The 27,258-nt window shown below is 49.8% G+C and overlaps 2 protein-coding genes across 6 annotated transcripts; one reads left to right on the plus strand and one right to left on the minus strand.

The window, feature by feature from the left end:
- Nucleotides 1–497: 497 nt before the first annotated feature.
- HPCA (hippocalcin) lies at nucleotides 498–8,045 on the plus strand. 4 transcript variants are annotated; one of them, XM_070379603.1, is made up of 4 exons: nucleotides 498–875; nucleotides 5,153–5,258; nucleotides 5,381–5,437; nucleotides 7,893–8,045. In XM_070379603.1, exons 1-4 carry the CDS (start codon nucleotides 498–500, stop codon nucleotides 7,925–7,927), a joined length of 576 nt encoding a protein of 191 aa, XP_070235704.1. In that variant the 3' UTR covers nucleotides 7,928–8,045. The 4 variants fall into 4 exon arrangements, 3 of the variants coding, with proteins under 3 accessions (XP_070235704.1, XP_014337091.1, XP_070235712.1); XM_014481605.2 differs by lacking the exon at nucleotides 7,893–8,045 and having other exon boundaries at nucleotides 5,381–5,803; XM_070379611.1 differs by lacking the exon at nucleotides 7,893–8,045 and having other exon boundaries at nucleotides 498–657; nucleotides 5,151–5,258; nucleotides 5,381–5,803.
- On the minus strand, nucleotides 5,942–13,209 carry TMEM54 (transmembrane protein 54). Of its 2 annotated transcripts, none has more exons than XM_070379586.1 (6): nucleotides 13,007–13,209; nucleotides 10,594–10,787; nucleotides 7,673–7,732; nucleotides 7,332–7,520; nucleotides 7,061–7,124; nucleotides 5,942–6,622 (listed from the first exon to the last, which is right to left on the minus strand). In XM_070379586.1, the coding sequence occupies exons 1-6, from the start codon at nucleotides 13,020–13,022 to the stop codon at nucleotides 6,588–6,590; spliced, it is 558 nt and encodes a 185-aa protein (XP_070235687.1). In that variant the 5' UTR covers nucleotides 13,023–13,209; the 3' UTR covers nucleotides 5,942–6,587. The 2 variants fall into 2 exon arrangements, with proteins under 2 accessions (XP_070235687.1, XP_070235679.1); XM_070379578.1 differs by having other exon boundaries at nucleotides 7,061–7,195; nucleotides 13,007–13,200.
- Between the last annotated feature and the right edge of the window lie 14,049 nt (nucleotides 13,210–27,258).

A 27,258-nucleotide genomic window follows, 5' to 3' on the forward strand; every position in this document is an offset into this window, starting at 1 on the left:
GCAGTGGGCAGCAGGGAGGAAGATCAGAGGGCCTTTTTGAACCTGGCTGGAAACTCTGGGAGTTAGCACTGTGTCTCCATGGCTGTGTGACCTGATCCAGCTCACCTCATTTCCTTGAGCCTACCTTTTCATCTGTAAAATGGGCTAATCGCTAGGCTTCACTTGTGTGAGGGTGAAGTGGTGTTCTCCTGGGAAGGCTTGGTAGCTGGCACTGAGAAGGGCTTCAGAAAGGTGAGCCCCTTCTCTTCCTCTCTCTCCAGGTCTGTTCCCTGCAGAAGTAGAAGGTCTGGGGAAATGGTGTGGGGCTGACAAAGTGGCAGGGTGCTTGGCAGGCTGTGCGATCTTGGGCCAGCTCCTCTGTCTCTCACTGGGTCAAAGGAGAGCCTGGGGTGGCTTGGGACTTTCTTGGAGTGTTGTCAAAGGGCCAGGAGGGCCTGACTTCTCCTCTTTGTCCTTTGACCCCCCTGGGGGACCCAGGTGGGACTTGGCTCGTGGCCATGGGCAAGCAAAACAGCAAGCTGCGGCCGGAGATGCTGCAGGACCTGCGGGAGAACACAGAGTTCTCCGAGTTGGAGCTGCAGGAGTGGTACAAGGGCTTCCTCAAGGACTGCCCCACCGGCATTCTCAACGTGGATGAGTTCAAGAAGATCTATGCCAACTTCTTCCCCTATGGTGACGCCTCCAAGTTCGCGGAGCATGTCTTCCGCACCTTCGACACCAACAGCGATGGCACCATCGACTTCCGGGAGTTCATCATTGCGCTGAGCGTGACCTCGCGGGGCCGCCTGGAGCAGAAGCTCATGTGGGCCTTCAGCATGTACGACTTGGACGGCAACGGCTACATCAGCCGCGAGGAGATGCTGGAGATCGTGCAGGTGGGCCCCTGGACCCCTCAGAATGCCAGGCGCAGGTCCCAGCAGCTTGCACCCGCCAGCCCTCTTTACCCTCCCAACAGTCCTTGTGGGTAGGCGAGTGGCAGGTGCTCTTCTTATAGCCTATTTTTAAAAGTCTTTAATATGAAGTAATTTCTGATTTAAAGAAAAGTTGAGAAAACTTCCATGTACCCCTTACCTAACTTCACCAATGAACATTTTTATCACATTTGCTTTATCATTATGTGTGTGTATGTGTGTGTGTGTGTGTGTGTGTGTGTGTGTGAGATGTTCTGTTGTTCTAAACATGACCCTCTACCCCTGAATACATCAGGATAGATTTCCTAAGAACAAGGACATTCTCTTATATAACCCATAATATGATTATCAAAAGTCAGGACGTTTAACATAGAAACAATGTTATTATCTAACTTACAGACCACATTGAATTCTGCCAGCTATCTCAATAATGTTCTTTATAGCATTTTTTTCCTCTGCCCCAAGATCACACATTGCATTTAGTCATCCCATCTCTTTAGGCCACTTTAATCTGTAACAGTTCCTCAGCCTTCCTTTGTCTTTCAAGACTTGACATTTCTGCAGAGTACAGGCCAGTTGTGTTTCATTGATCCCAACTTACTCAGGAGGAAACAGATGCTCAGAGAGGTAAAGACATTTGCTTGAGATCACACAGACTGTGAATGGGCCACCTGGCTCTGTCGCCCACATTCCATCTGGATCCCCAGCCATCTTCCAACTAATTGATTGAGAGCCCACTAAGAGCCTAGTACTGAGTGAAATCCTTACACCCATAAGCTCAGTACATCCTTACAACAACCCCATGAGGCTCAGAGAGGTGAAGTGGCTTGCCTAACGTCACACAGCACATAAGTGGAGTCAGGTTCAAGTTGGCCAACACTCAGAGCTGCCTCTTTAAAGGAGTCTGACTTCCAATTCTGGAGTTGGCTTCAACTCTTATATAGCTCATCTGTAAAATGGGGATGGTGAGGCATATCTCACAGGGCGACTTAAGGACCTGTTAGGAATGTCCTTTCTTAGTACAAATTTAAGTATAGCATGTTAGCTTTATGTCAAAAATCTTCTAGGGTGCCCATCTCCTCAGCACGTTGAGGTCCATCAGAGATCTGGTTCTATTTTACCTAGTCAATTCCTTGTTCACTTTTTTCCTGAGCCTCTGTTTCTTCACCTGTAAAATGAGGGTGTTAACCCCTACTCCCCAGGCTATTGTGGGTATAAAGCAAGATGGGAAAGCTAGCAGAGGGCCTGGCAGATATCTGGTTCTCGGTAAACGTTAGTAATTGTCAGTTGTTGTTTTCTCTTCTGCACATTCTCCACTCCAGCTGGAATGGCCTTTCCAACATCCTCAGAATATGCTACTTTGTACACGCTCTTGTTCCTTTTCCTTCTGTCTCTCTGAATCCCTTCCCTTCTGGTCCCTCAGCACTGCTGACTGCCCCCCTCCCAACTCATCCAGTCTCTATTGGACTTTTGACTTTGGCTTCTGGGTCTGCTCTCTCCAGCTAGAATAGGATGGGCTACCTTGGGATGTGGTGTCTTCCCTATGTCTATTACTAGGGAAAAGGCTTAATGAGTGTCAGTAACTCCCCTGGGCCAGGCAATAACTCACTAGTTGATGGATAGTGGGGAGTTCTCAGGGTCCTGGTGGAAGGGTTGGGGTAGCCAGGGTGGTGGACAATCTCTCAGGGATTGGGCAGCAGGTCAATACCAGCCAATCCACATGAATGTCCATGTTTTACCACATAGTGTGGTTGCACTGGTGTACACTGGTAAATCTCAGCCTTGCTGGAAGCTCCAAGCCCAGGGCATTGGTCAAGCCAGCACCATTCTCTGGACATCCTCAGGATCCCTTCCAGACTGGCCTCTGCTATTTAGACAGACCCTGGTTTTTTTTACAGCAGCCCAGGGGACCCAGACAGCCAGTGCAGACAGAACTCTGCAAACCCTAGTGACTGATTAATTACAAGTTGGCTCCAGTGAAACAATGAATGAGCAGTAATTCCAGACAATTAATTAGGAAGCCCAGGAGAAGGCCAGTCACCGGGGAGCAGTCACTCTCTAAGTCACTCACTCAGTCCTTCTCAGGACCCAGCCCTGAGCCAGGTGGTGGGCATACTAGAAGGGAAGAGATCTTGCCTCAGTCTCTTGGAGCCCCCATTCTGCTGGGAGAGACAACTGTGCAGGCCACACAGACCAGCTCAGGACAGGGGTACAAAGGTGATTTGAGAGTCCAGGGAAGTAAAGGGCAGGGAAGACCTGAGGATGTGGTGAGTGAGTAATGATTATAGTATAAGCTGCTGTTTACTGACCACTGACTGCAGCCAACTACGTACATTATCTCATTTAATACTCTGGATGGTACAAATGAGGGAGATATGATTACTCCCTGTTTTACAGATGAGGAAACTGAGGTTATATACTTGTCCAAGGCTACAGAGCAAGTGATTAGTGGAACCAAGATGCTATTCCTGGTCAACCTTACTTCAAAGACCCTGTTTTGAGGGGTCGTTAGCACTCCAAAATCATCTATCCAATGACTAAGAGGGAGAGGGTTCTAATCTGGTCTCTGCCATCAGTTTCCTTTCTGAGTCTCAATTTCTTTTCTGGAAAATGGGGATCTCAGTACCTGCTTTTCAGGGCTATTGCAAGGGTGAGAATAAAGTATGTAAAAGTACCTTGCACATAGTGGGTGTCTGTAAATGGTAGCTAGTATTATTGTTCCAGGCAGAGGCTATAAAACCTGAAAGGTGGAGGGGTATCTGGATATGGCAAAATCATCTACTAGGGGAAGCCTGATGGTGGAGAGCAGGGACCAGAGTGTGAAGTGCCTTGAATGCCAAGGGACTAATGTTTGGACTTGGTAACAGGGCAGTGGGAAGTGCCAGTGGCTTTTAAAGAGGGGAGTCCCTGCCAGATGCCAGGCATCCTGCTAAATTCTGCAGGTCTGGGTACTTTGTTCTTATCTGTATGCTGGGGGTAAGGAGCAAAGGCAAAGAAGTACTTCTGGAGAGGGGTCCCCAATGGAGGCGCTAGGGCAGCATATGGGCCCTGACCCAGCATGCATCAGAGAAGGCCTCCCTAAGAAAGCACCATGTAAGCTGAGTCCCAAGGAGGAGTGGGAGGCAGCAGAAGGAGCGTGGGGCAGCATCCAGAAGGAGCTGGGTGCACGGCAGGCCTGGAGGGAGGCCTGTGTATCACGGGAACGTGGGGGCGGCCCTGGGCTGGGGACGTGGCAGTGGAGATCTGTGTTTGGAAAGAGTTTTCAGAGGTGGCCCTGGGAACAGACCCGAGAGAGGCCGGAAGAGACCACTGCGGAGACCAAAGCTGGATCTGAAGCTAGGGAAGTTTATGGTCTGGGAGAAGAAGGAAGGCTTCTCGGAGGAGGTGTCAGTAGCAAAAAGCTGGCAGACTGAGGCGACCAATCTGCGTCCCTGAGCTCCGGGACTGCGGGACCCAGCCCACAGGCCAAGTCCTACGTGCTCTGTGTACATTTAGCGCAAAACCCCTCCTTCGAGTCGCCTCCGTAGCTCCTGTACCTGGCGGCTGCGGTCCTCCGCCCAGCCACAGCCCAGGCTGTCCCCGCCCCCGACTGATGGTCCGTGCGTTTATTTGCATAACATGCCCCGCCCCCTGTGGACCTAGTCGCCTCCCGCCCTCCAGCCCTTAGGGCGGCCCTGCGCCCCCTGCCAGCCACAGTCGCATCGCAGTCCAGTGCCACCCGTTCCTGCCCAGCGCTCCCTGTCGACCATCGAGGGCGGGCCACCCGGAGCCCCGAAGTTTCTGAGAAGCGGCTCTTCTAACCTGGTGCTTAACTGGGAACCTTCGGCGTCTGGCACAAACTCCTTAGCTGGGAGTCCCGGACCCTTCGCCATCTGGGCCCCGATGTCCTCCAACATCTCTCCTGACCCCCTGCTTTCAGCCAGCCCCTGTGCCCACTCAGAGCTGCCCTCTGCGAGGCCTTTGTGCATGAAAATTCCTCTGCCAGCAATTCGTTTCCCACCGAACGCTCCAGAGGAACTTGGTCAGGGACCGACCGCTCCCATAGCCCCCTCTTCCGGGAAGCCTTCCCGGTCACTCCTTCCAGAACCCCCCAGCTCCCCACTCCTCCGCCGGTCCCTCTCCGCCTCACCTCGTTGGGAGCGGTGATCGTCAGCGCACCTGCGGGCGTTTTTGGACATAGTTGGGGGTGGAGAGCTCAGGCAGGCTCCCCTTACGCTTTGCCTTCCCCACCCGCCCCCCAGGCCATTTACAAGATGGTTTCGTCCGTGATGAAGATGCCGGAGGACGAGTCGACCCCGGAAAAGAGGACCGAGAAAATCTTCCGCCAAATGGACACAAACAACGACGGTGAGGAGGCAGGGGCGGGCGCGGCGGGCACCACTCCCACTTCCTATGCCGTAGCTCTGCTCGGCCACCCCTAGCTGCTGTTGCCTTCTCCCCCCTTCATTGCTCCCCGCCTCGCCCCGCAGGCAAGCTGTCCCTGGAGGAGTTCATCCGCGGGGCCAAAAGCGACCCGTCCATCGTGCGTCTGCTGCAGTGCGACCCCAGCAGCGCCTCCCAGTTCTGAGCGAGAGGAGCCAGGTTTCCCCTCCCTGCCTTCACTGACCCTCTCCCGGCTCTCAGCTTCCTCGCCCTTGTGTCTATCCAGGCTGGGGGGCAGATGGCCACCCCCAGGGTCTGCACTCTGGTGGGGAGCCTATGGGGAATGGAACCCTGCTGTCCCCCCCCCCACCCCGAGGCCCAAGCCAGCAAGTGGTTAGCACCCTCGCCCCAGCCCACCACCCTATCCATCCAAGAGGCAATATCAGCCTTCCGCAATGATCGAGACAAGGGTTCTGGCCTGGTCTGCCCCTCAGAGTCAGCCTTCCCTTACCTAGATATCAGGACTTAAGCCACTCTCCCCTCCCCTGTATCCCCACCCACCAGCCATGAGGCCAGACTTCCCTCGCCCAACCATGGGGCAGGCTCCCCCACCTCCACCCCGACCCTTGTAGATCTCAGCCTTGGTGGAGCTGGGAATCGCACCCAGGTAAGGAGCTTGTCTTTTTATTTGGAGGGGAGAGAAGGATTCCAGAGGCCTAGAGGCTTGAGGAGAAACCATCTTTGAGCCATCCTTCCTGGCAGGAGGGCCTTAACTCCGCCTGCTCCTGCCCTTGCTGGCCTGGAGGCCCTGATGCAAGAGGGAAACCTCCTGTTTCCGGCCCCCAAGCTGTGAGGCCCAGGATCCTACGCCTACGTTTTGGCATTCTGATGAACACAGACCCATGGACCCCTCTTTGTATCTCTCAGATACACACACAGACCTACAGACAGACAGGCAGACACAATTGGAAACCCCCCACCCCAACCCCAAAGCGTCCTGTATGGAAAAGAAGAACAGACCCCCCTGGCCGCACCCCTCCCCCGCTGCATGCGCCCACGTGGAGCATCTCTGTTCTTTTTAATGACTTCAGAATAAAGTCTCCTTTCAGTGCAGCGGGCTGGGTGGCCAGAGGAGAGGGGTGAAAACCTCACCCGGGTCCTGGAGTAGTGGCCATTGAGCCCTCTTGGCTGGTTCCAGGAATACTGGCCTGATCGCAGTGTGGACTTGGTTGCAGGGCCCCAGCGGCCACGGGGCCTGGATGAGGCATCAGCTGTCAGAGAGTCATGGGCCCGGAGCTAGTGCGGCTTGGCAGGTCAGGGTCCTCCACGGGCTCTGGACTCTCCTGCATCTGTGGAGACACCAGAGGCTGCCAGGCTGGCTGGGGCTGGGTTTGGATGTCAGGACATCCAGGAAGTGGGAGGAGGGGAGGCCTGAGAGGATCTTTGGGGTGAAAGGATACCATTACTCTCTACTATGCAAGAGCGAGGCCATATGCCTGCAGTGCGCCCAGTTCCTGTCCAGACACCTCTCCCCCTGCTCAAGACTCATCCTGGGGCTCAGGAGAGCCAAGTGTCAGCTGTGTGACTTACCTGGGAGAGCTGAGTTCTCTGAGCCTCTGTGTTCTCCCTTTTGTCCTGGGGGAGAAGACTGTTGCCCCAGTTTTCAAGGTGGGGGCCCTTTACAGAGGGGTGGGGGCAGATCAGCCTAAGCCCCCCAGCAGGGGCTCCCAGGGGATATGGGGGAGTTTTTAGGGCTGGAGGGGAGGGTGCTGGATAGCATGCCTTACCATGCGATGGCTGCTTTTCCCCAACCAGGGCCTCAGTTCCAGCACCTGGTAGGCGAGCTGGGCGCTGCGAACAGCAAACACACTCTCTGCCACACAGAACAGTAACGAGATGCCCCAGAGACACAGGCTGGAGCTCTGCAGGGTGGGGAAAGGGGCAGAGATGGTCACCTGGGGTTGGGGAGTGAAGGGCGGGACTCCAAGAACCCTTCCCACCTCTGATGAGCCCCTGGTTGCCCCCCTCCCTTCCCCCAGCCCAGGCCTAAGCACTTACGTAAATGCGTGTAGGGTCGAAGGGACAGTCGGGTGCCAGTGCCAGGGGTTCGGGGCCCCCAAAAGTGCAGGCGGCCAGCAGTGCCCGGCCCTGGGTGGCAAAGGTCATGGCGATCGAAGCCAAGAGGCCGAGAGCACAGGTCAGAGAGAGAAGGGCACAGGCCACACTCGAGCTAAACACTGTCCAGCGCTAGATGGAGAAGACCACTGGTCATTGGACATCAGGCCTGGCCCCCTGGGCAGCTCTAGCCCCCGTGGGGTTACGCCCTCCAAGCAGGCCAGACCCTTGGCGGTAGCTGCTGTCCCAACCCCCACAGACCCATCCCAGGAGGTACCACGTACCAGGGGGATGCTGGGGAGGTAGCGTGACAACACGATGACTGAAATGCCTGAGGTGATGACCTGTGGGGGAGACTCAAGTCAGCTCTGCCCCCTCCCCTCCTGGGGGAGAATGGGCAGGGGGGCCGGCCGCTCTCCAGTAAAGAGTCCATCATCGCCCACTCTAGCCCTTCAAACCCCTACCCCCTGCTTAGCTTTGATCTCACTTCCTCCATCTGTTTAGGGGCGCTGTCTCTTCATGGTCCAGCCCCGAAGTGACGCTTCTAAAACACTGTCACCCCCTGCCTACAACCTTCCCTGACTCCCCACTGCCTACAGCTATATTTCTCAAACCTCTGTATCTCAAGGGTCATAGAGGCACGTCACAGGATATACATGACATGTCTCCCTGGAGTGGAAAAGGTTTTGGAAGAAACTAAGTAACTTGACTGGCAAGGAAGTAAAAAAACAACATTGTTATTTTAAAATAGACTAGTACTTTTGCCTGGAGAATCCCATGGACTGAGGAGCCTGGTAGGCTGCAGTCCATGGGGTCACTAGAGTCAGACACGACTGAGCGACTTCACTTTCACTCATTGGAGAAGGAAATGGCAACCCACTCCAGTGTTCTTGCCTGGAGAATCCCAGGGACGGCGGAGCCTGGTGGGCTGCCATCTATGGGGTCGCACAGAGTCGGACATGACTGAAGCAACGCAGCAGCAGCAGCAGGACACTTTATGGAGTAGAATTCCAAATCCCTAGGAGAAGGCAATGGCAACCCACTCCAGTACTCTTGCCTGGAAAATCCCATGGACGGAGGAGCCTGGTGGGCTGCAGTCCATGGGGTCACTAGAGTCAGACACGACTGAAGCAACTTAGTGGCAGCAAGAATATGTTAAACTCTCCCAGGCTCTCAGTGACCTGGCCCTGTCCCACCAGTTTCTCAACTCCACCCTGGGCCAGGCTCTTCCCTCATCACCCTGGATGTGGACACCCACGCAGGGCCTGGCCTTGATGCCAGCTACACAGCGCCTTCTCAGGAACACCCTTCCGGCTCCTCTTCACCTGCTTGGGTTCTTCCTCCTGCAGGCCTCCCTAAACAGCCCTGGTCCCAATAGGTGGGGCGACTCCACTATTAAGCCCACCAGCTGCCTTCTGGATCTTTTGGGTTCCACTCAGCCAGACTCCTTCCTTCAGTCCCCTCACTTTATCAGGCCTGGGCTGGACCCACAGGAGGCAGCTTAGACTCTGGAGGGCCCAGTAATGCCTATAATTTGCTGTGCAGACACAAGAAAGTGCCTCAGACTCTCTGGGCAAACTAAGTCTGCTCAGCAGAATGAGCTCATTTGACAGTCAGAATGACACTGACTTTGGTGTAGGTCACATTGTTCACATCTAGGGTGGCTTCTTTGTATCAGCAGGAGGTTGAGTGAATCCCTGAGTCTCAGTTTCCTCATCTGTAAAGTGAGGATAAGAGCGGCCCCGTGTTGCAGGGAACTGTGGGGATTACTTGAGGAAATAAGAGCACAGCTGAAGTGGTCCACCCCAGAGCCCATCTCTGGTGGACCTTCAACCCTGGGCTCACTGCCTTTCTCACAAGGCTGGTCAGAGGAACAAAGTACAATAACACACTACACGTATCTGCACGGCCTAGCTCTATCCCACTGACAGAGGCTCTTCTACTTGCTGGGGCTTCTAATCCTCACTTATCCAAGGCTTGGGGCAGCAAGCTATCTAAGCATCACTTTGCAGGGGAGGGAGCAGGCTTAGAGGGAGAAAGAAGTCCCTCAGCCAGGAGGTGGCAGGGATGGAACTCGGACACTGATGTGACAATGTTCCCCAAAGGCTGCTGACAGCTGGGAAAGGGTTTTGTGAACTTGAGAATACCAGATCCCTTCATTCTTATATTCATCGACCAGGTACTGACATCCGGTCATAACCACGGCTTCTATTTATTGAGCCCGTATTATAGTCCGGGGCTTCCCTGATGGCTATGCCTGCAGAATCTGTCTGCAGTTCCGGAGACCTGGGTTCAATCCCTGGGTCGGGAAGATCCCCTGGAGAAGGGAATGGCAACCCACTCCATAATTCTTGCCTGGAGAATCCCATGGACAGAAGGCCTGTCAGGCTACAATCCACAGGGTCACAAAGAGTCGGCCACTACTGAGCGAGACTAACACTTTCATTTTCACTTCATTATGAAGGAGTGGGTAGCTATTCTCTTCTTCAGGGTATTTTCCCAATCCAGGGATCAAACTCAGGTCTCCTGCATTGCAGGCAGATTTACTGTCTGAGCCACCAGGGAAGCCCATTTTATGATAGTCCGGGCCTAATGCTAAAACTCCTGCCAAATTGGCTTTTTCAGTGTCTCCAGAGGAGACCATATCCATTCCCACCTCTACACCTTTGCATCTGCCATCCTCTATGCTTGAAATGCCATCCCAGTTTCCTTTCCTACCTGCTGGCCCCAGCAGGCTTCCTATCCGGGTTATGGTAACTGTAGCATATCATCTTTGAATTCCTATTCATCCATTAAGACCCACCTCGGGGGCCTCCACCTCTGTGAATACTCCCAAGCTGAGCTGATGCTCCTTCCCTCTGTCCAACAGTGCCTTGACTATTTCCCTATTGCAGTAATAATCCTTGCTCGCAGTAGTGAGTGCTAACTATGTACCAGGCACTGTGCTCAGCACTTTATGTGGATGATCGCCTTCAGTACTCATCAGGACCCTCTCAGATGGACAGTGTTACCATCCCCATTTTATAGATGAGGAAGCTAAGGCAAAGAGAGCTTGAGTGACTGGTCTGGTTGGTAGTGGTGGAATAGGGGTGAGTGCTCAGGGCTCTCTGCCTGCACACTCCAGGCTGTGGGTGGGGACTCATCAAAGACCCTGCCAGCCCCTGCCAGCCCCCTCCTGCCAGTCATCCTCCCAGCCTGGCCATACCACGATGGCAGAAGTGACAGAAAGGATGTCGACCACGCAGTACTGCAGAGCCACAGCGTCATTGGGGGCAGCCACGTAGCGCAGCACGGTGCCGTGGAGGAGAGCGGCTGCGATGAAGCTCACGTGGCCCAGCACGACCAGCACCAGCCCGGTCTTCATCAGTACCTTCCGGAAGTCACCCACGCTCAGGCCACCTGGGAGGGACAGCCACATCAGGGCCATGGGTGGGACTCATTCCGCTGGGCAGAGGAGGAAACTGAGGCCCTGGCAGGAGTGATGGACATTAGGTTCTAAATCTATTTCTGGATGATTCGGGGCCAGTCTTCTCTGAGTCTCAGTTTCCTTATCAGGGAAAGGGGTTCACATTACTTTCATGGGAATCCTTGGATCTCTAAGGTTGGAAAAGCATACAGGTGGTACTTAATAATAAGGGGTAATAGTCTTTGTTAGTGTTCAGGGTCATGAGTGGCACAGTCAGGATTTGAACCCAGGTCTCTAGCTCTAGACCCATAATCCTCTAAGCTTTGCATCCCCTGATTTTTTTCATCCATACATTTGTTACATCAGTGTTCACTGAATGCCTGTTCCATGCCAGGCCCTGAGGCACCATAGAGAGCTTGATGGTCGCTGGTCTAAACGCCAGGGAGCCCCCAGTTCACTGGTCAGGGATCAGGTACTATGCAGGACTCAGTTTGGTGGATAGGACCTGGCACATAGTAGGGACTCAGCTCACAACTGCTGAACAGACTCAGGGTAAGAAACTCAAGCTTCTGAGTCTCCATTTCCCCATCTACAAAATGGGAAGAATAACCCTTGTTTCCCAGTGGGGAAAGAGGGTCCCCATGAGAAGATAGACGGGAAAGGAGGGCATACCCTGGGTGCAAGGGCACTGGGCAGGGACACAGCAAGGTAGGGAGGCTGGGGTCAAAAGAATGTCGTATGCAAATCCTATCTGAGCGCCCACAGGTGGCTGCTCAGCTCCCATCTGCACACCCCCCAGGACCAGGGAGTCCTCCTCGCAGCTGTTCCAGATAGCTGGAATGTGCCCTGTGGTGCCTGGCTCTGCATATGATGGCCCCTGGACCCACCAGCCCCTTCACTCTAGCCAGCTCTGTGAGACCGAAAGACTGGCCTGGCCCCTAGAACTAAACAAGCCCCCCCTTCTTCCTTTAGCTGCTCTGTGTGGAGCCTCTGAGTCCCTTTCCAGATCTCGATGTCCCCATCGGTGGCAGAAGGGCGGATTGGGTCATATTTCATATATGGGGGTTTTGCAGAAAGAAAGGAAAAAAGGGAGTGTGAGGTAGGAAGGAAGGAATCCCTGGATTGGATGTTCTTGGGGGCCCTGTGCCAAGAGGAGGCCCCCAGGGAGCAGGGAGGGCTGGAGCTCCTCAGTCACAGCCCCTCTTTGACCCCCCACCAGCCTCTCTCCTTTCTGGGCCCCAGTTTCTTTCCCCAGAGGTAGAATGGGAAGGGGTTGGCCTAGCCGGTTTCTGAGACCCCTGCAGCCTGCAGGATGCTCTGGAACTATACCAGATCTAGGAGGAGAGGGCAGACGAAGGGCGGGACAGCCACCGCGGGACTGGATGGCGTCATGAAGATTAAGTGCTGGTCAAACAGGAAGGGGCATGGCAGCCTTGTCCCAGGAGCCTGACCCACTTCACTCGGTCCACCCACCTCCCTGGCCACCCAGACACACCAACTGGGCTCATGAGCAACAGCATCCCAGGACCAAGACTTCGTCAAATCGGAGGTACAGTGCCAGCATGGGGCTGTGCTTGGAGCACTGGACAGAGTCTCGGGGCAGTCCTGCTCAGGAAGGTCCTAGGAGGGGTTGCTACCCTCAGCACTTTACGGATGAGGAAACCGAGGCTCGAAAGTTCTCTCGGTTAGAGAGTAGGGATTCCCCAGATCTGTCCTGTGACAGCGAACAGCATCACTGTGTCCAGGGAGTGAGGGGAGGTGACCCGTCTGTCTCATTCCTCTGTATGGATCTGGGGAGCAGAGGGTAGGGAAACCGGAGCCCTTTGCGAGGCTAAGGGAGCCAAGGGCAGGCAGCCTCAGGCTCAGAACTCCCTGGGCTCTGGATACCCCTCCCTCCGCTCTGGCTTCTGGGGAGCGGGCGCTGCTTTCCTCCCATCTGGGGGAAGAGGTCCCTCCTCCGCAAGAAAGGAAAGTGCAAGCGGGCAAGGTGCGACTCCACCTCGGGAAGATACCAGCAGCCCGCCTCTCGCCGGCTCAGTGCGGGGAAACTGAGGCCCAGAGCAGAAAGTGACCAGCAGAGAAGGTGGCCTGGACCGCGGGGGTTTCCGGGCGCCCACTACAGTGCTCCGCCCCTGCGGGAGGACTTGGGGCGGCGTCGGGCCTCCCGAGCCGTCCCCCGATCCCTACCCCTACCCCCACCCCCGGCGCTCACCCAGGCGGAGACACATCTTGGCTCCGGCGCCGCGTCTCCGCGGCGGCTTCAGCGGGGCTCCATCCCGGGCCGCAGCCGCCGCGCGCCCTGCAGAGCCCGCGCCGCGCCCACTTCCCGCCGGGAGCCCCGAGCTCCCGGCGCCCGGCCGGCCTCCCTTCCCGTCACTCCCCGGACGACCCGGCCCCGGGAGAGCCCTAGCGCCTCATTTACATCCTGGGCCGGTCCGACCGGCTGGACAACCCCTCCAAAGCCCGCCCGGCTGATTCACAGCGCTGGCCCCACCCACCTGCGCCGGCCTCGGATGCCGGCCAGCTCCCGGCCACCGACTCCTCCAGCCCACCCCATTCCAGGGATGCCCATTTTACAGATGGAAACAGGCTCAGAGGAGCTGCGATCGTCCTGGCTAGGGAGTGAGATGGGGGCCTGGTGCTTGGTTGTCCTGACGGGTGGGCACATGACAGGAAAGCCCCTGGGTGAAGGCTGGGAATCCACTTCTTTCTATAGGGTGGGGAAATGCCACGGTGAGTGATGAAAGAGAGCTACCTAGAGAATTGGGGACTGACCTCGACCTGCTGCATGAACGCAGGTAAATCACATTTCCTGCTGCCCCGGCCCAGGATCCTTCTGTGCCCCACACTGAACAAGCCACTTTACTTGTGGGGTGTGGTTGGAGACGGTCTCTGTTTTCTCAGAAAATCCAGGATAATAATTCTTGTCCCCTAAGGAGATCAGCCCTGGGATTTCTTTGGAAGGAATGATGCTAAAGCTGAAACTCCAGTACTTTGGCCACCTCATGCGAAGAGTTGACTCATTGGAAAAGACTCTGATGCTGGGAGGGATTGGGGGCAAGAGGAGAAGGGGACAACAGAGGATGAGATGGCTGGATGGCATCACTGACTTGATGGACGTGAGTCTCAGCGAACTCCTCGAGTTGGTGATAGACAGGGAGGCCTGGTGTGCTTCGATTCATAGGGTCACAAAGAGTCGGACACGACTGAGCGACTGATCTGATCTGAAAGTCGTGAAAGTCGCTCAGTAATGTCCCACTCTTTGTGACCTGATGGAGTGCAGCCGGCCAGGCTCCTCTGTCCATGGAATTTTCCAGGCAAGAGTACTGGAGTGGGTAGCCATTTCTTTCTTCAGGGGATCTTCCCTACCCAGGGATCAAACTTGGGTCTCCTGCACTGCAGGCAGATTCTTTACCATGGGAGCCACCAGGGAAGCCCCGAGTTGTGGTGAAGTACAAAAAAGGGATGAGAAAGCACTTTGCAAACCCTCCAGAGTATGTTTACAGACAAAGTGCAGAGCTAGCAGGAGCACATAATAGGAGCTGTACTATTCCTGGCTGCTGGTTACTGTGCCTCTTCAATGTACCAGCATGACCTCCTCCTTTGTTTCATCCTCAACATGTAGAAATGGATGCAAGCAAGAGTGTCCAGGGGAAGTGGTGGAGTAGAGGGTCTCTGTGCTCACATTCTCTAATGTGGCAGGGCTGTGGCTGCCTGCCTGTGCTCTTGGCCCTCGGGCAGGCCTCTGGGAAGCACTTTTATGGTCTCCAGGCAGCATCAGTTCACATTCTGCACCCCGCACCCCCCTGGTCAGTGGCCTTGAGGGCAGGAACTGGCTTGATGCATCTAACACCAGCTATCCACTGATGCCTGTGCCTTGTGTGCAGGGCACACAAGTTACAGATGACCAAGTCCATCTCTCAGGGGCTGCCCTGGAGAGTGCGTGTGGTCACTGCAAAGCCAATGTCAGATCTCACTCGTGTGCATGTATGTGGCTCCCCTATCCGTGTCAGGCAGTCCCCTTGACACTGAGCACATTTGGGGCACTCTGGAATGGGGCTGGAGACCCAGACGTTTTAAATGTCATTGCTTACAAACGAATAAAAGAGAGTTCTCTCTTTCTAACCTTAGACCAATACTGAGAGTTAAATATTATTACTCCATTTTACAGATGAGAAAATTGAGGCCTAGAAAGGTAAAGTGGCTTTTCAAATAGCATTCAGTGGGTATCAATGGTAGAACTGAGACTTGAATCCAGATCTATGTAACTCTGAAAGCTGCTTCTGAGTGAGGTGGGGGGACGAGAGGTCGTAGTCTCCAGGGAGTAGGCCTACTCCCTGGGACCTCTGAGGAGGGAACCACCCACCTTTTACTCCTCTGACCCAGTTTCCTGGCCACGGCCCAGCCTTAGCCGCCTGAAGTTATCACCACTTCTCTTCCTTATTGCCAAGTGGCCAAAGTCCATTCATCTGAGTTGCCCAGTGTCCCCTGCCTGTGCCCCACCCTTCTGCACACTGGCCTAGGTTTCTGGGGTTCTGGGAAGAAGCCTAGACTAGAGAACTAGCCCCCTGTGCTCCACCAACTCACTATGACACTCTGGGAGCTCACTGTCCTTCTCTAAGCCTCAGTTTTCCTATCTGTCAAATGGAGATAGTGATAGCCTTCTCAGATTTCTGAGGGATAAAATGACTTGAGAGATATGAGAGTGGGTTGAAACCTAGCCAGAGAAATACAAATAGACATTCTCTCTCTTCCTAGAGCGTTTAACAACCAGGTGTGGCCTAGTACACTCAAATTGGACTCTGGGTCCTCCCCATAGGGCTGCTCAGCTGGGAAGGGGTTCAGGCTTCCAGTCCCTGAGTGAGTCCTCTTCACCTTAGGAAGGCTTTTCCCTCCCTGATTATTAGAACAGTTCTGCCTGTAAGTAGAACGATCACACACACACCCTACCATATTCAGTTTTGTGCGTGTGTATATATACACACACACACAAAACAAAAAGCCAAGTGATCAAGCTTGTCTGAGAGGAGGAGGTGGTTGAAGGGGACTGAGGCTTGTTTACAATGCCCAAGTCTCCATGGTGTGAATGAGGAATTTGTTATTCTTTGTATTTTTTCCACCTTTTACCTTTCTATTTATTTTATTTATGTATTCTTTTATTTTTAGACCATCCCGAGTTTGTGTGGGATCTTAATTCCCCAATCAGGGATCAAACATCACCCCCCAACCCCACCCTCCCCACACTGGATGTGTGGAGTCCTAACCACTGGAGATTTTTTAAAAAGCTTATTGTAGAAAACTTAGAGGAAAAACAGGAAAGTATAAAGAAAAAAATTGGAGCTACTCATAACCTTCTCTGCCCCACAGATAACCATGGTTCACATTTTGGAGGATGTTTTCCTAAGTGCCTATGTAATTTTCTGCTTCTCTGTGACTCCTGCCACCCCTCCTCTGCCACCCGTTCTCATCGCCTTGGTCTGTTGCCCTCCGTGTCACCGACTTCTATCTATCAAGGACTTGGGTTTCCAGATCTAGATCTGGCAGTCATTCCTCATGTTCTGCTCATCCATGTGAAGGACCCTCTAATACCCTCCCTTGACCTTCATCATGACCTCAGTTATTCCCTCCGGGTTTAGGTTTTGAATGGTCCCTTTTGAAATCTCAGCCTCGAGCATCCCACAAAAGCCTCTCTTGCAGCGTATCTGTCTTTTGACTCCCATGGCCTTGTACTCTGACCTCCCAGAGGACACTGGCCTATTTTGCTTTCTTCTGTTCAGTTTACCCCCTCCTGGCCTCTTCACACCAAACTTACATCACAAGGTTGAGCATCTAGTGAGAAGTATAGGAGACTTGGACTTGGGCCAGGATGGTGGCTGTGAAGATGGAGAGAAGAGGGGAAAAGTAAGACTTATGATTCGGATGCATGTTAAAATTTGAAAAGCCCTGTTCTGAATCCACTCGCCTCATTCCTGCTCTCAGTCACTCCTCCAGCTCCACATGGACCACACTTCATCTCTCATCCTCTTCATTTCTGCCAAGTCTTTCCCATCAGCCAATAAACATACCCAAGTCTCTTCTATTCTAAAAAAAACACACGTTCCCTTGGCTCCCTTTACGTTTCTAGTTACTGCTTTTTAACTTTCTCTCCCTTCCTCGCCAAACTTCTGGAATGAATTATCTTTACATGCTGTTTCCATCTTCTCGACTCCCATCTCCTCCCCAGTCCACAGCTGTGCGATTCGGCCCTCCGCTGGAAGAGCCCTCATCTAGGTCACCAGCGACTGCCGACCACGCTGAAGCCACATTTCAGTCCCTAACTTACTCCCCACACTCTTGTTACGCACCTCCTTCCTGGATTTCCTCCTACCTCTGGTTATTCCTTCTCAGTCTCCATTTTGGACTTTTTGTCATCAGCTCAACTCTTAAATGTTGGTATTCTTTTGTATCCTTTCTGCTTCCTCTATGGGTCCCATTGGTTATTTCATGCAGTCTCATGGCTCCCCTTTTATTTAATGATTCTCCCAGACTAGAGAGCTTCCTTGAGGATCAGACGTAAATATCCAGTGATTTTGCCTCTCCGCCTGGGTGTCCAGTCACCTCATGCTGAACATGTACCAACTTTCCCCCAAACTGCTTCTTGTGTTTTCCATTTGAGTCGGTGGCATCACAATGTACGCAAGCCAAAAACCTGGGAGTCATTCTCTACTCCTTCCTCTCTTTCTATATAAGTCAATTGTCAAGTCCCGCGGGTTTACATCATAGATATTTCTGTAACTAGTGCTTCCTCCTTGTCTCTGCTACTACTGTCCTCGTTCATGCAGCATTTCTTCCCCCCAGCTGGTTTTTCATACTACTGAGTAATCTTCCTAAAGTATAAATCAGATCATATCACTCTTCTTATTTTTTTTAGGATTTGGAAAGATCCAGTCTGGTTTTTTTTTCTTGGTAGATTTTACTTATTTATTTTATTTTTGGCTGTGCTGGGTCTTTGTTGCTGTTTGGGCTTTTTTTCTCTAGTTGTAGCAAGGTTGGGGAGGCCACTCTCCAGTTGTGGTGGGCGGGCTTCTCATTGCAGTGGCTTCTCCTGTTTCCAAGCATGGGCTCTAGCTTTCGCGGCTTGAGTAGTTGCAGCTCCCAGGCTCTAGAACACCGGCTCAGTAGTTGTGGCACACGGGCTTCGTTGCTGCTCGGCATGTGGGATCCTCCCTGACCAGGGATTGAACCCGTGTCTCCTGCATTGGCAGGCAGATTCTTTACCACTGAGCTACCAGGGAAGCCTGATCATGTCACTCTTCTGCTTAAATTCAGTAACATAAAAGAAATTAAGACAAATAAATGGAAAGACTTCCCGCATTCATGGATTATAAGCCTTAATATTATTAGGATAGGAATTCTCTCCAAACTGATCTACAGATTCTCTGCAATCTCTCTCAAAATCAAAGTTGCCGCCTTTTTTTTTTTTTTTTTTTTTTTTTGCAGATATTGACAAGCTGATCCTAAAATTCATATGGAAATGCAGAAGTCTAGAATAAGCCAAAATATCTTGAAAAGGAAACAAATTGGAGGAATCACATATTTCAATTTCAAATTTTACTATTATATAAAGCTAGAGTGATCAACGCAATGTAGTGCTGGCAAAAGGCATAATAATTCAATGGAATAGAATTGGGAGACCAAAAATAAAGATGCCAAAAATAAAACAGAAATAAAAATACACATGGTTGGCTAATGTTTAACAAGGGTACCAAGATGATTCAAGGTAGACAAAAATGTGTTTTCAACAAATAAAGCTGGAACAACTGTGTATCCATGTACAAATAAAATTGGTCTCTTACCTTATACCACATGCAAAAGTGAACTCCATGAATCAAAGACCTAAAGATCAGTGCTAAAACAACAAAACTATTCAGGCATAAGTCTTTGTGACCTTGGATTAAGAATGGTTTCTTAGATATGACACCAAAAGCACGAAGAAAAGATAGAGAAGTTTGACTTCATCAAAATTTAAAACTTCCGTACTTCAAAGGACATTATCAAGAAAGCCAACCCACTGACTGAGAGGAAATATTTGCAAAGCATATGACTGATAAGGGTCTAGCATCCAGCATACTATTAACATACTAAAGAACTATTAACAACTCAACAGTAAAAACAGGCAACCGAAATGTAGGCAAGGGATTCAAAGAGACATTTCTCTAATGAAGGTCTGCGTGTGTGTGTGTGTGTGTGTGTGTGTGCTTACTGTCCAACTCTTTGTGACCCCATGAGGAGCTCGCCAGGCTCCTCTGTCCATGGGTTTCTCCAGGCAAGAATACAGGAGTGGGTTGCCATTTCCTCCTCCAGGGAATCTTCCTGACCCAGGGATTGAACCTATGTATCCTGCATTTGCAGGCAGAGTCCTTACCACTGAGCCACCGAGAAGCCTAAATAGAAGGTATACAGATGGCCAATAAGCACATGAAGATACTCATCATCATTGGTCAGTAGAAGAATTCAGATAAAATCTATAATTAGATAATTGAGGTCGTGGAGACATTGGAGCCTTCAGGTACTGCTGGTGGGAATGTAAAATGGTCCAGGTATTTTGCAAAACCTACGTACGTACTCAAGAGACATAAAGACATATATTCACACAAAAAAATTGTACTTGAATGTTCAGAGCAGCTTTTCTCATAATTATAGCACTACATCCAGAATAGGAACCCACACTCTCTGCCTTCTTCCCCATTATCATAAATGAAGTCTTCTTGCTCCTTTCTTTTTAAAAAATATTTTATTTATTTATTTTATTTTTGGATGAGCTGAGTCTTTGTTGCTACCCTTGAGCTTTCTCAGGCTGCAGAGAGCTGGGCTACTCTCTAGTTTCAGAGGCCGTGCGTCATGTGGGCCTCTCACTGCGGTGGCTTCTCTTGCTGTGGAGCCCAGGCTCTAGGGCAGGTGGGCTTCAGTAGCTGGGGCTCAGGCGCTTAGTTGCCCCATGGTATGTGGAATCTTCCCAGACCAGGGATTGAACCCAGGTCCCCTGCATTGGCAGATGGCTTCTTCACTGCTGGGCCATTAGGGAAGACCACTTTTGCTCCTTTCCAAGACTGAACTCTCTCCATATCAATGGATCACTCCAATCAATGCCCAAACTGCTGTGTATCTCCCTCTTCAAACAATACAAAGCAAAACCTTCCTGGACTCTACCTGCCTTCCAGTCACCACTCATTTTTCCACTCCCTTCCTACTTTTTCAAATCTCATCACTCTTCAACCCATTCATTCTCTGTGGGCTTCTAACTTCAGCACTCTACTGAACCTGCTCCTGCCGCGGACATGCATGTTTTCCACAATGCCAGAGCCAGCAGTCACTCTTCTGTTCTTATCTTAGATGTCTCAGTAATAGTCAAGCAAGGTCATTACTACATCTTGCTTAAAACATGCTTCTGTGACTCTGCACCCTTCAGAGTTTCCTCCTACTGCTGTAGCTGTTCATTCTTCGTCTCTTTTGTTTATATATGATTTTATTTATTTATTAATTTTGGGCTGTGTTGGGTTTTTGTTGTTGCAAGGGCATTTCTCTAGTTACGGTGGGTGGGGGCAGTGCACGGGCTTCTTATCATGCTGGCTTCTCTTGCTGCGGAGTTTGGGCTCTAGGGTGAGCTGGCTTCAGTAATTGTGGCCCGCTGGCTCTGGAGCACAGGCTCGACAGTTTTTGCTCAGGGGCTCAGTTGCCCCATGGCATGATCCTCCCTGACCAAGGATCAAACCCGTGTCCCTTGAATTGGCAGACAGATTCTTTACCACTGAGCCACCAGGGAAGCCCTGGTCTTTTAGTTGATTTCCCTCTCCTGGATTTGGACCTCTAAGTCTAGTTTTCAATTCCCCATTCTGAGGTCAAACCCTTGACCTCGTCATTTTCAGTTACCATGCTAACTCTAAGACCTTATGTTTCAGCACTCTGACATCCTTCTCCTATCTTTCCAGCTTTGTTGTTCAGTTGCTAAGTCATGTCTGACTCTTTGTGACCCCATGGACTGCAGTATGCCAAGTTCCTCTGACCTCTATTATCTTCTGGAGTTTGTTCAAATTCACGTCCATTGAGTTGGTGATGCTATCTATCCATCTCATTCTATGCCCCCTTCTTTCGCCTTTAATCTTTTCCAGCATTAGGATCTTTTCCCGTGAGTTGGCTCTTCACATCAGGTGGTCAGAGTATTGGAGCTTCAGCTTCAGCATCAGTCCTTTCAGGGAATATTCAGAGTTGATTTTCTTTAGGATTAACTGGTTTGATGTCCTTGCTGTCCAAGGGACTCTCAAGAGTCTTCTCCAGCACCACAGGTTGAAAACATCAATTCTTCGGCACTCAGCCTTCTTTGTGGTCCAACCCTCACAACTTTACATGACTACTGGAAAAAACATAGCTTTGACTATACAGACCTTTGCTGGCAAAGTGATTTCTCTGCTTTTTAATATGCGGTCTAGGTTTGTATAGCTTTCTTTCCAAGGAGCAAGCATCTTTTAATTTCATGGCTGCAGTCATTGTCTGAAGTCACACGGCCACGCTCTGTGGCACATGGATCTTAGTTCGCCAACTAGGGATCATACCTCTGCACCTTGCATTGAAATCACCAAGTCTTAACCACTGGACTGCCAGAGAAGTCCCTCTCTTTTTTTCTTTCAAGGTGCCAAAGTAGATTGTCTCAGGATTTTTGCTATTACTCTGTCCTCAAATCTTCAGGGAGGTTTTCTCTGTCTCACCATCTAAATCAATGCTGTCTAGGAGAAACTTTTGCCATCATGGCAAGGCTCCATATCTGTACTGTCCAATACGGTGGCCACTGGGTTTCCCTGGTGGCTCAGCAGTAAAGAATCCCTGGGTCAAGAAGATTCCCTGGAAGAGAAAATGGCAATCCACTCCAGTATGGTGGCCACTAACCACACAGGGTTATCAAACACTTAAAATGTGGCTATTGTGACTGAGAAACTGAACTATTTAATTTACTTAATTAAAAAATTTAAATTGAAACAAGCAAGGGGGTTTGTGGATACCATATTTAACCATGAAGGTAAATTACCCCCAAGTCACTTTCTGTTAAACTATCCAGTTTTCTTTTATTTTTGCCCTTAATTTCAATGGGAAATAATTCACATCTATCACTATATAAAGCTTAAGGACTACAGAGTTTTACTTTCTCCAAGGCACTTTTCTCTAGGTGAAGTAACCTTATTCATTTATTGATTTATTTTCTGCTCTTTCTATGAGAATGTGGCCATATGAGAGCAGAGGCCTTGGGTATCTCATATAAAACTCATCACCCAAAATCCAGGGCCTGGGGACTTCCCGGGTGGTACAGTGGGTAAGAATCCTCCTGTCTACAGTGGGGGAAGGAGAGAGTGGGGCGAATGGAAAGTGGCGTCGACATAAATACACTCTCATGTGTAAAATGGGTAGCTGTTGACAAGTTGCTGTGTAACACAGGGAGCCCACCCTGGTGTTCTGTGATACCTAGAGGGGTGCGAGGCTCAAGAGGCAGGTGATATATGTATGTAATTATGGCTAATTTGCATTGGTGTATGGCAGAAACCAACACAACATTGTAAGGCAATTTCCTCTCAATTTAAAATAATTTTTTAAAAAGAAAGGAATCCTCCTTTCCAATGCAGGGAACACTGGTTCAATCCCTAGTCCAGGAAGATGCCATGCGCTGTGGCACAACTAAGCCAGAGTGCCCAGCTACTAAGGTCTGTCCGCCCTGGAGCCTGTGCTCCGCGACAAAAGAGAGAAACCACTGCAATGAGAGGCCCATACGCGGCAGTGAGGAGTAGTCCCGCTCTTCGCAGCTAGAGGAAGTCCGTGCATAGACCCCGCCTAGCCAGAAATCAAAACAAATGACAACAACAAGGAAGAGCTCAAGACCCGGATTGGTGTCAGGGAAATGCAGGTGCGTGATTTGTTGTTTTTTGGCCCTCAGTCATGTCTGACTCTTTGTGACCCCATGGACTGCAGCACACCAGGCTTTCCCGTCCTTCACTATCTCCCTGAGTTTGCTCAAACTCAGTTCCATTGAGTCAGTGATGCCATCCAACCGTTTCATCCTCTATCACCCTCTTTTCTTCCTGCCCTCAATCTTTCCCAGCATCAGGGTCTTTTCCAAAGAATGGGCTCTTCACATCATGTGGCCAACATATTGGAGCTTCAGCTTCAGTATCAGTACTTCCGATGAGTGTTCAGGGTTGATTTCCTTTAGGGCTGACTGGTTGGATCTCCATGCAGTCCAAGGGACTCTCAAGAGTCTTCTTCAGCACCACAGTCCATACATGACTATTGGAAAAACCATAGCTTTGACTAGATGGACCTTTGTTGGCCAAGTGATGTCTCTGTTTTTTAATATGCTGTCATGATACATATTTGTTAACTGATGAATAAAGTATTAAGATTGTGGTTCTCCAAGCGTGGCCTGCAAACCTTTGAGGATCCTCAGGACCTTATTATGGGGTCTGTGAAGTCAAAACTATTTTTATAATAATTCTAAGATGTTATTTTGTGGTTTTGATGGTGGAAAAGCAATGGCAGGTCAAATAACTGGCCCCTTAGCATTAAACAAGGCAGGACTTCAGGCCACCCTTGTAATCACTGTATCCCGAACTGGCATGCACGCACAGCAACAGAGGTAAATATACCAGATTCACTTAAGAACGACTTGATGAAGCAGTAAAAATTATTAACTTTATTAACTCTCCACCCTTGAGTATATCTCTTTTAAATATTTTGACAGAATGGGAAGAATTCTGCTGCCTGCCTAAGTACCATGGTTGTCTCCAGGAAAAGCACTTGTGCAATTGTTTGAGTTGCAAGCTGAACTAGCTGCTTCTTTTCATGAACACCATTTCTACTTGAGAGAAGGATTGAAAGACACACTATGGTTATGCAAATGTAGTTTTTTGCAGACATTTTCTCTAAAATGAAGGAAGAGCGCTGTCAATTCAAGAGGAAAAAATTGACAATATTTGCTGTCAAAGAAGAAATTTGAGCTTTTGAGTGAAAATTAGATTTTTGGAAAATTTGTATCCACTGCTGTGAGCTTAGCAGCTTCCCAATACTTCAAGACTTTCAGTGGTGACACTAACGTATATGATATTTTTATGTTGTAAAACAAAATGTGTCAACATTTGGGAGATCTGTGTAACTTAGTGAACCAATACTTTGCAAGTGACTAACATGTGATGGTACAAAATCATGCACAAGTAGAGGATGAATTCAAAGTGCAAGATAGACCAATTTTTTTCCCATTTTCAAATTCATTTAAAATTTTTTGGCTGTGCTGGGTCTTCTTTGTGGAGGGTGGGCTTTCTCTAGTTGTGGTGAGCGGGGGCTGCTGCTCTTTGGGTGTGGTGCATGGACGTCTCATTGTCGTGACAGCAAGTTGTGGAACACGGGCCGTAGAGCGTACAAGCTTCACTGGTTGTGGTGCATGGGCTTCCTTGTTCCCTGGCGTTAGGGATCTTCCCAGACCAGGGACTGAACCCATGTCCCCTGCATTGGCTGAGGAATTCTTAACCACCAGGCCACCAGGGAAGTCCCAGACCAATGTACTTTAATATAATGAAAAGTTGACCAGTAATGGTTTCAGATTCCACATGGAAACTAAATTTTACAAAACTGTCATTTGTCGAGTTTAGGTATAGGATCAAGGAGGAATATCCACAATTATCTGAATATCCTTTTAATATACTCCTCCTTTTTCCAGTTATATACCTGTGTGAGGTTGAATTTTATTTCATTTTTTAATGTTCATAGCAGCTTTATTTGAAAAACTCCAAACTGAAAACCCAAATGTGCTCAGTCACTCAGTCGTGTCCAACTCTTTGCGATCCCATGGACTGTAACCCACCAGGCTCCTCTGTCCATGGAATTTTCCAGGCAAGAATACTGGAGTGGGTTGCCATTTTTTAACTCAAGGGCATCTTCCTGACCCAGGAGTTGAACCCACATCTCCTGCATTGAAGGCATATTCTTTATCACTGAGTTACCTGGGAAGCTCAAATAGCCTCCAACAAACGAATAGACAAGCAAACAAGGCTGAATATTTTTTATATATTTCAACCAAAACAACACAGCTCAATATATTGAATAAAGAAGCAGCTATGGGAATTCTAACTGCCTTTTATTAAGTCAGACATTAAAGAGATTTGCAAAAATGTCAAACAATGTCATTCATTTCACTCATCTTTTTGATTTGCAAAATGTAATTACTTTTCATCGAAAAGGGTATTATTTATGTTAACATTGAGGGGTTTATTATTTTCAGGTAAATAATTTTACTACTTTCAGATACATAATTTTTTAAAATTCTTAATTTCTAATATCATAAATATCAATAATGTAACCCACATCAACAAAAATCTCTTTCAAGTCTTCAATTTTTCAGAGTGTATAGGGGTCCTGAGACCAAAAAGCTGGAAAACACTGCTATAGATGAGCAATAAATCTGATCAGTCTCTAACACCTTGGTACATTGACAAAGGGGTAACAAAGTCATTATAAGTAAACAATCTCATTTTGAACAGAAGAGGAGGGGCAACGACACCTACTGGTCTGCAGTGTGCACTGGGTGTGGCAACCTGCAGATAAAGAGCAGCCAGAATCCCCTGCCTCGGTAGAATGAGGCAGACTGGGTGCTCTGCCATGCTGAGAGATCTCTCTGGCTAACATAACTGCGGACACATCTCACGAGGATTTTGAGCATTTCTAGTATTGTTTGGAGCCAAGACACTGCCTCAGGGATTGATCAATTACAGGATTCCATGTGACAATGAAATGTAGCCGGACACTATATTCCTTCCCCCGACGGCCTCCATCTGCCTTTTGTCTGTAGAAAAACTTTGGCCTAAGAATGAGTTTAATATAACTACAGAAAAATTAATAATCATAATCAAATAAAACCAATGAATTAAAATAAGTAAGTACAAATGGGCTTCCCTGGTGGCTAAGTCAATAAAGAATCTGCCCACAATGCAGGAGACCTGGGTTTGATCCCTGGGTGCAGAAGATCCCCTGGAGGAGGGCATGGCAACCCACTCCAGTATTCTTGCCTGGAGAATCCCCATGGACAGAGGAGCCTGGCAGGCCACAGTCCATTGGGTCGCAAAGAGTCGGACACAAAAATAAAACTATATACGATCTAAATTTCTTAGAAAAGGAGTAAGTTTAATCAGAGAAGTGAGAAAATGAAAGAAAGGAAAACCATCAAGGGAGACCAGATAATAATAGTTTAGTCATTAGGCAAAGTCAAGGACCTTTATTCCTTCTCAAGGACTGTAGATAAAATTCTGAGCCATATCCTGTGAACTGTCTTGTAAATACTGAGACTCCCACCAGGTGGAAGAAGTTAACTACATGATGCCCAGACTGCAGCCATGACATAAAGCTGCCACAATGCAGACAGTTGGCATTCAGAAAATGGAAACAAAAGAGAGCCTGGAACTGAAGATTAGTTGTACTTAAAACAATCAAAACGACGCTGGTCAGACCACCACGTGACCAATTTCAAGAGGACTGTCAGAGCTGACTGTACTGTGTCTACATGTAGCCCCTCCCTCCATCTATAAAAGCTTTTGCCCCCGATTGTCAGTGGGGTGGGTTCTGCCTTTGGATGGGCGTCTGCCCTCCCCCTCCTTCCATTGCTGGCTTTGCTGAGAAAGACAGCCTGAAATAAACTTTCCTTTCCACCAGCCTTACCTCTTTATTGGCTTCTGAACGGTGAGCAATTAAACCCCACTTTCAGTTATACCAGGACTGGGGTTTCTCTCACAGAACCACTCCTTTAAAAGATGTATAAGTTTTCTGGGTATTCACATTTGGGTAATTCCATGGGTTAATAACCAAGTCAGAAGAATGATGAGGGGCTTTCCTGGTGGTCCAGTGGCTAACACAATGGGTTCCCAATGCAGGGGGCTGGGGTTCGATCCCTGGTCAGGCAACTAGATCTCACATGCCATAACTAAGATTCTGCATGGCACTATGACCCAGCAAACAGCCAAATAAATAATTTTTTTAAAAAGAATGATAAATTATAGCCCCTGAATCTAGACTTTGATCTTGGTATACAGGGTCTTAGCAACAGGAGCTCCCAGTCCTCAGCTCAGAGACTCCAGCTTCACCTCTGCCTTGGAGCCATTGAACACCCGGCATGGGGGCTTGGCACAGCTGGCTGCCCCCATCCCTAGGCTGCATCCCATTGGAAGGCTCTTTACATAGGGAGACTGTCTTTTTAGTAGGCAGGTAGGAAGGGCTTGGGAGGGGTTGTATTTCCTGCCTCCCTGTCTTTATTCCCACTCACTTTAGCTTTGACATGAATAGATGAGCTTTTTCAGTCTTGCAAAGCATGTGATCATCAGACTCTGCATCAGCTTGGATCGCTGGCTACAGGCTGTCTTTCTCAGCAAAGCTGTAGGCACTTAAGTTCAGAGGTCAGGCTGC

This window comes from Bos mutus, chromosome 2, assembly GCF_027580195.1.
Source record: "Bos mutus isolate GX-2022 chromosome 2, NWIPB_WYAK_1.1, whole genome shotgun sequence".
NCBI lineage: Eukaryota > Metazoa > Chordata > Mammalia > Artiodactyla > Bovidae > Bos > Bos mutus.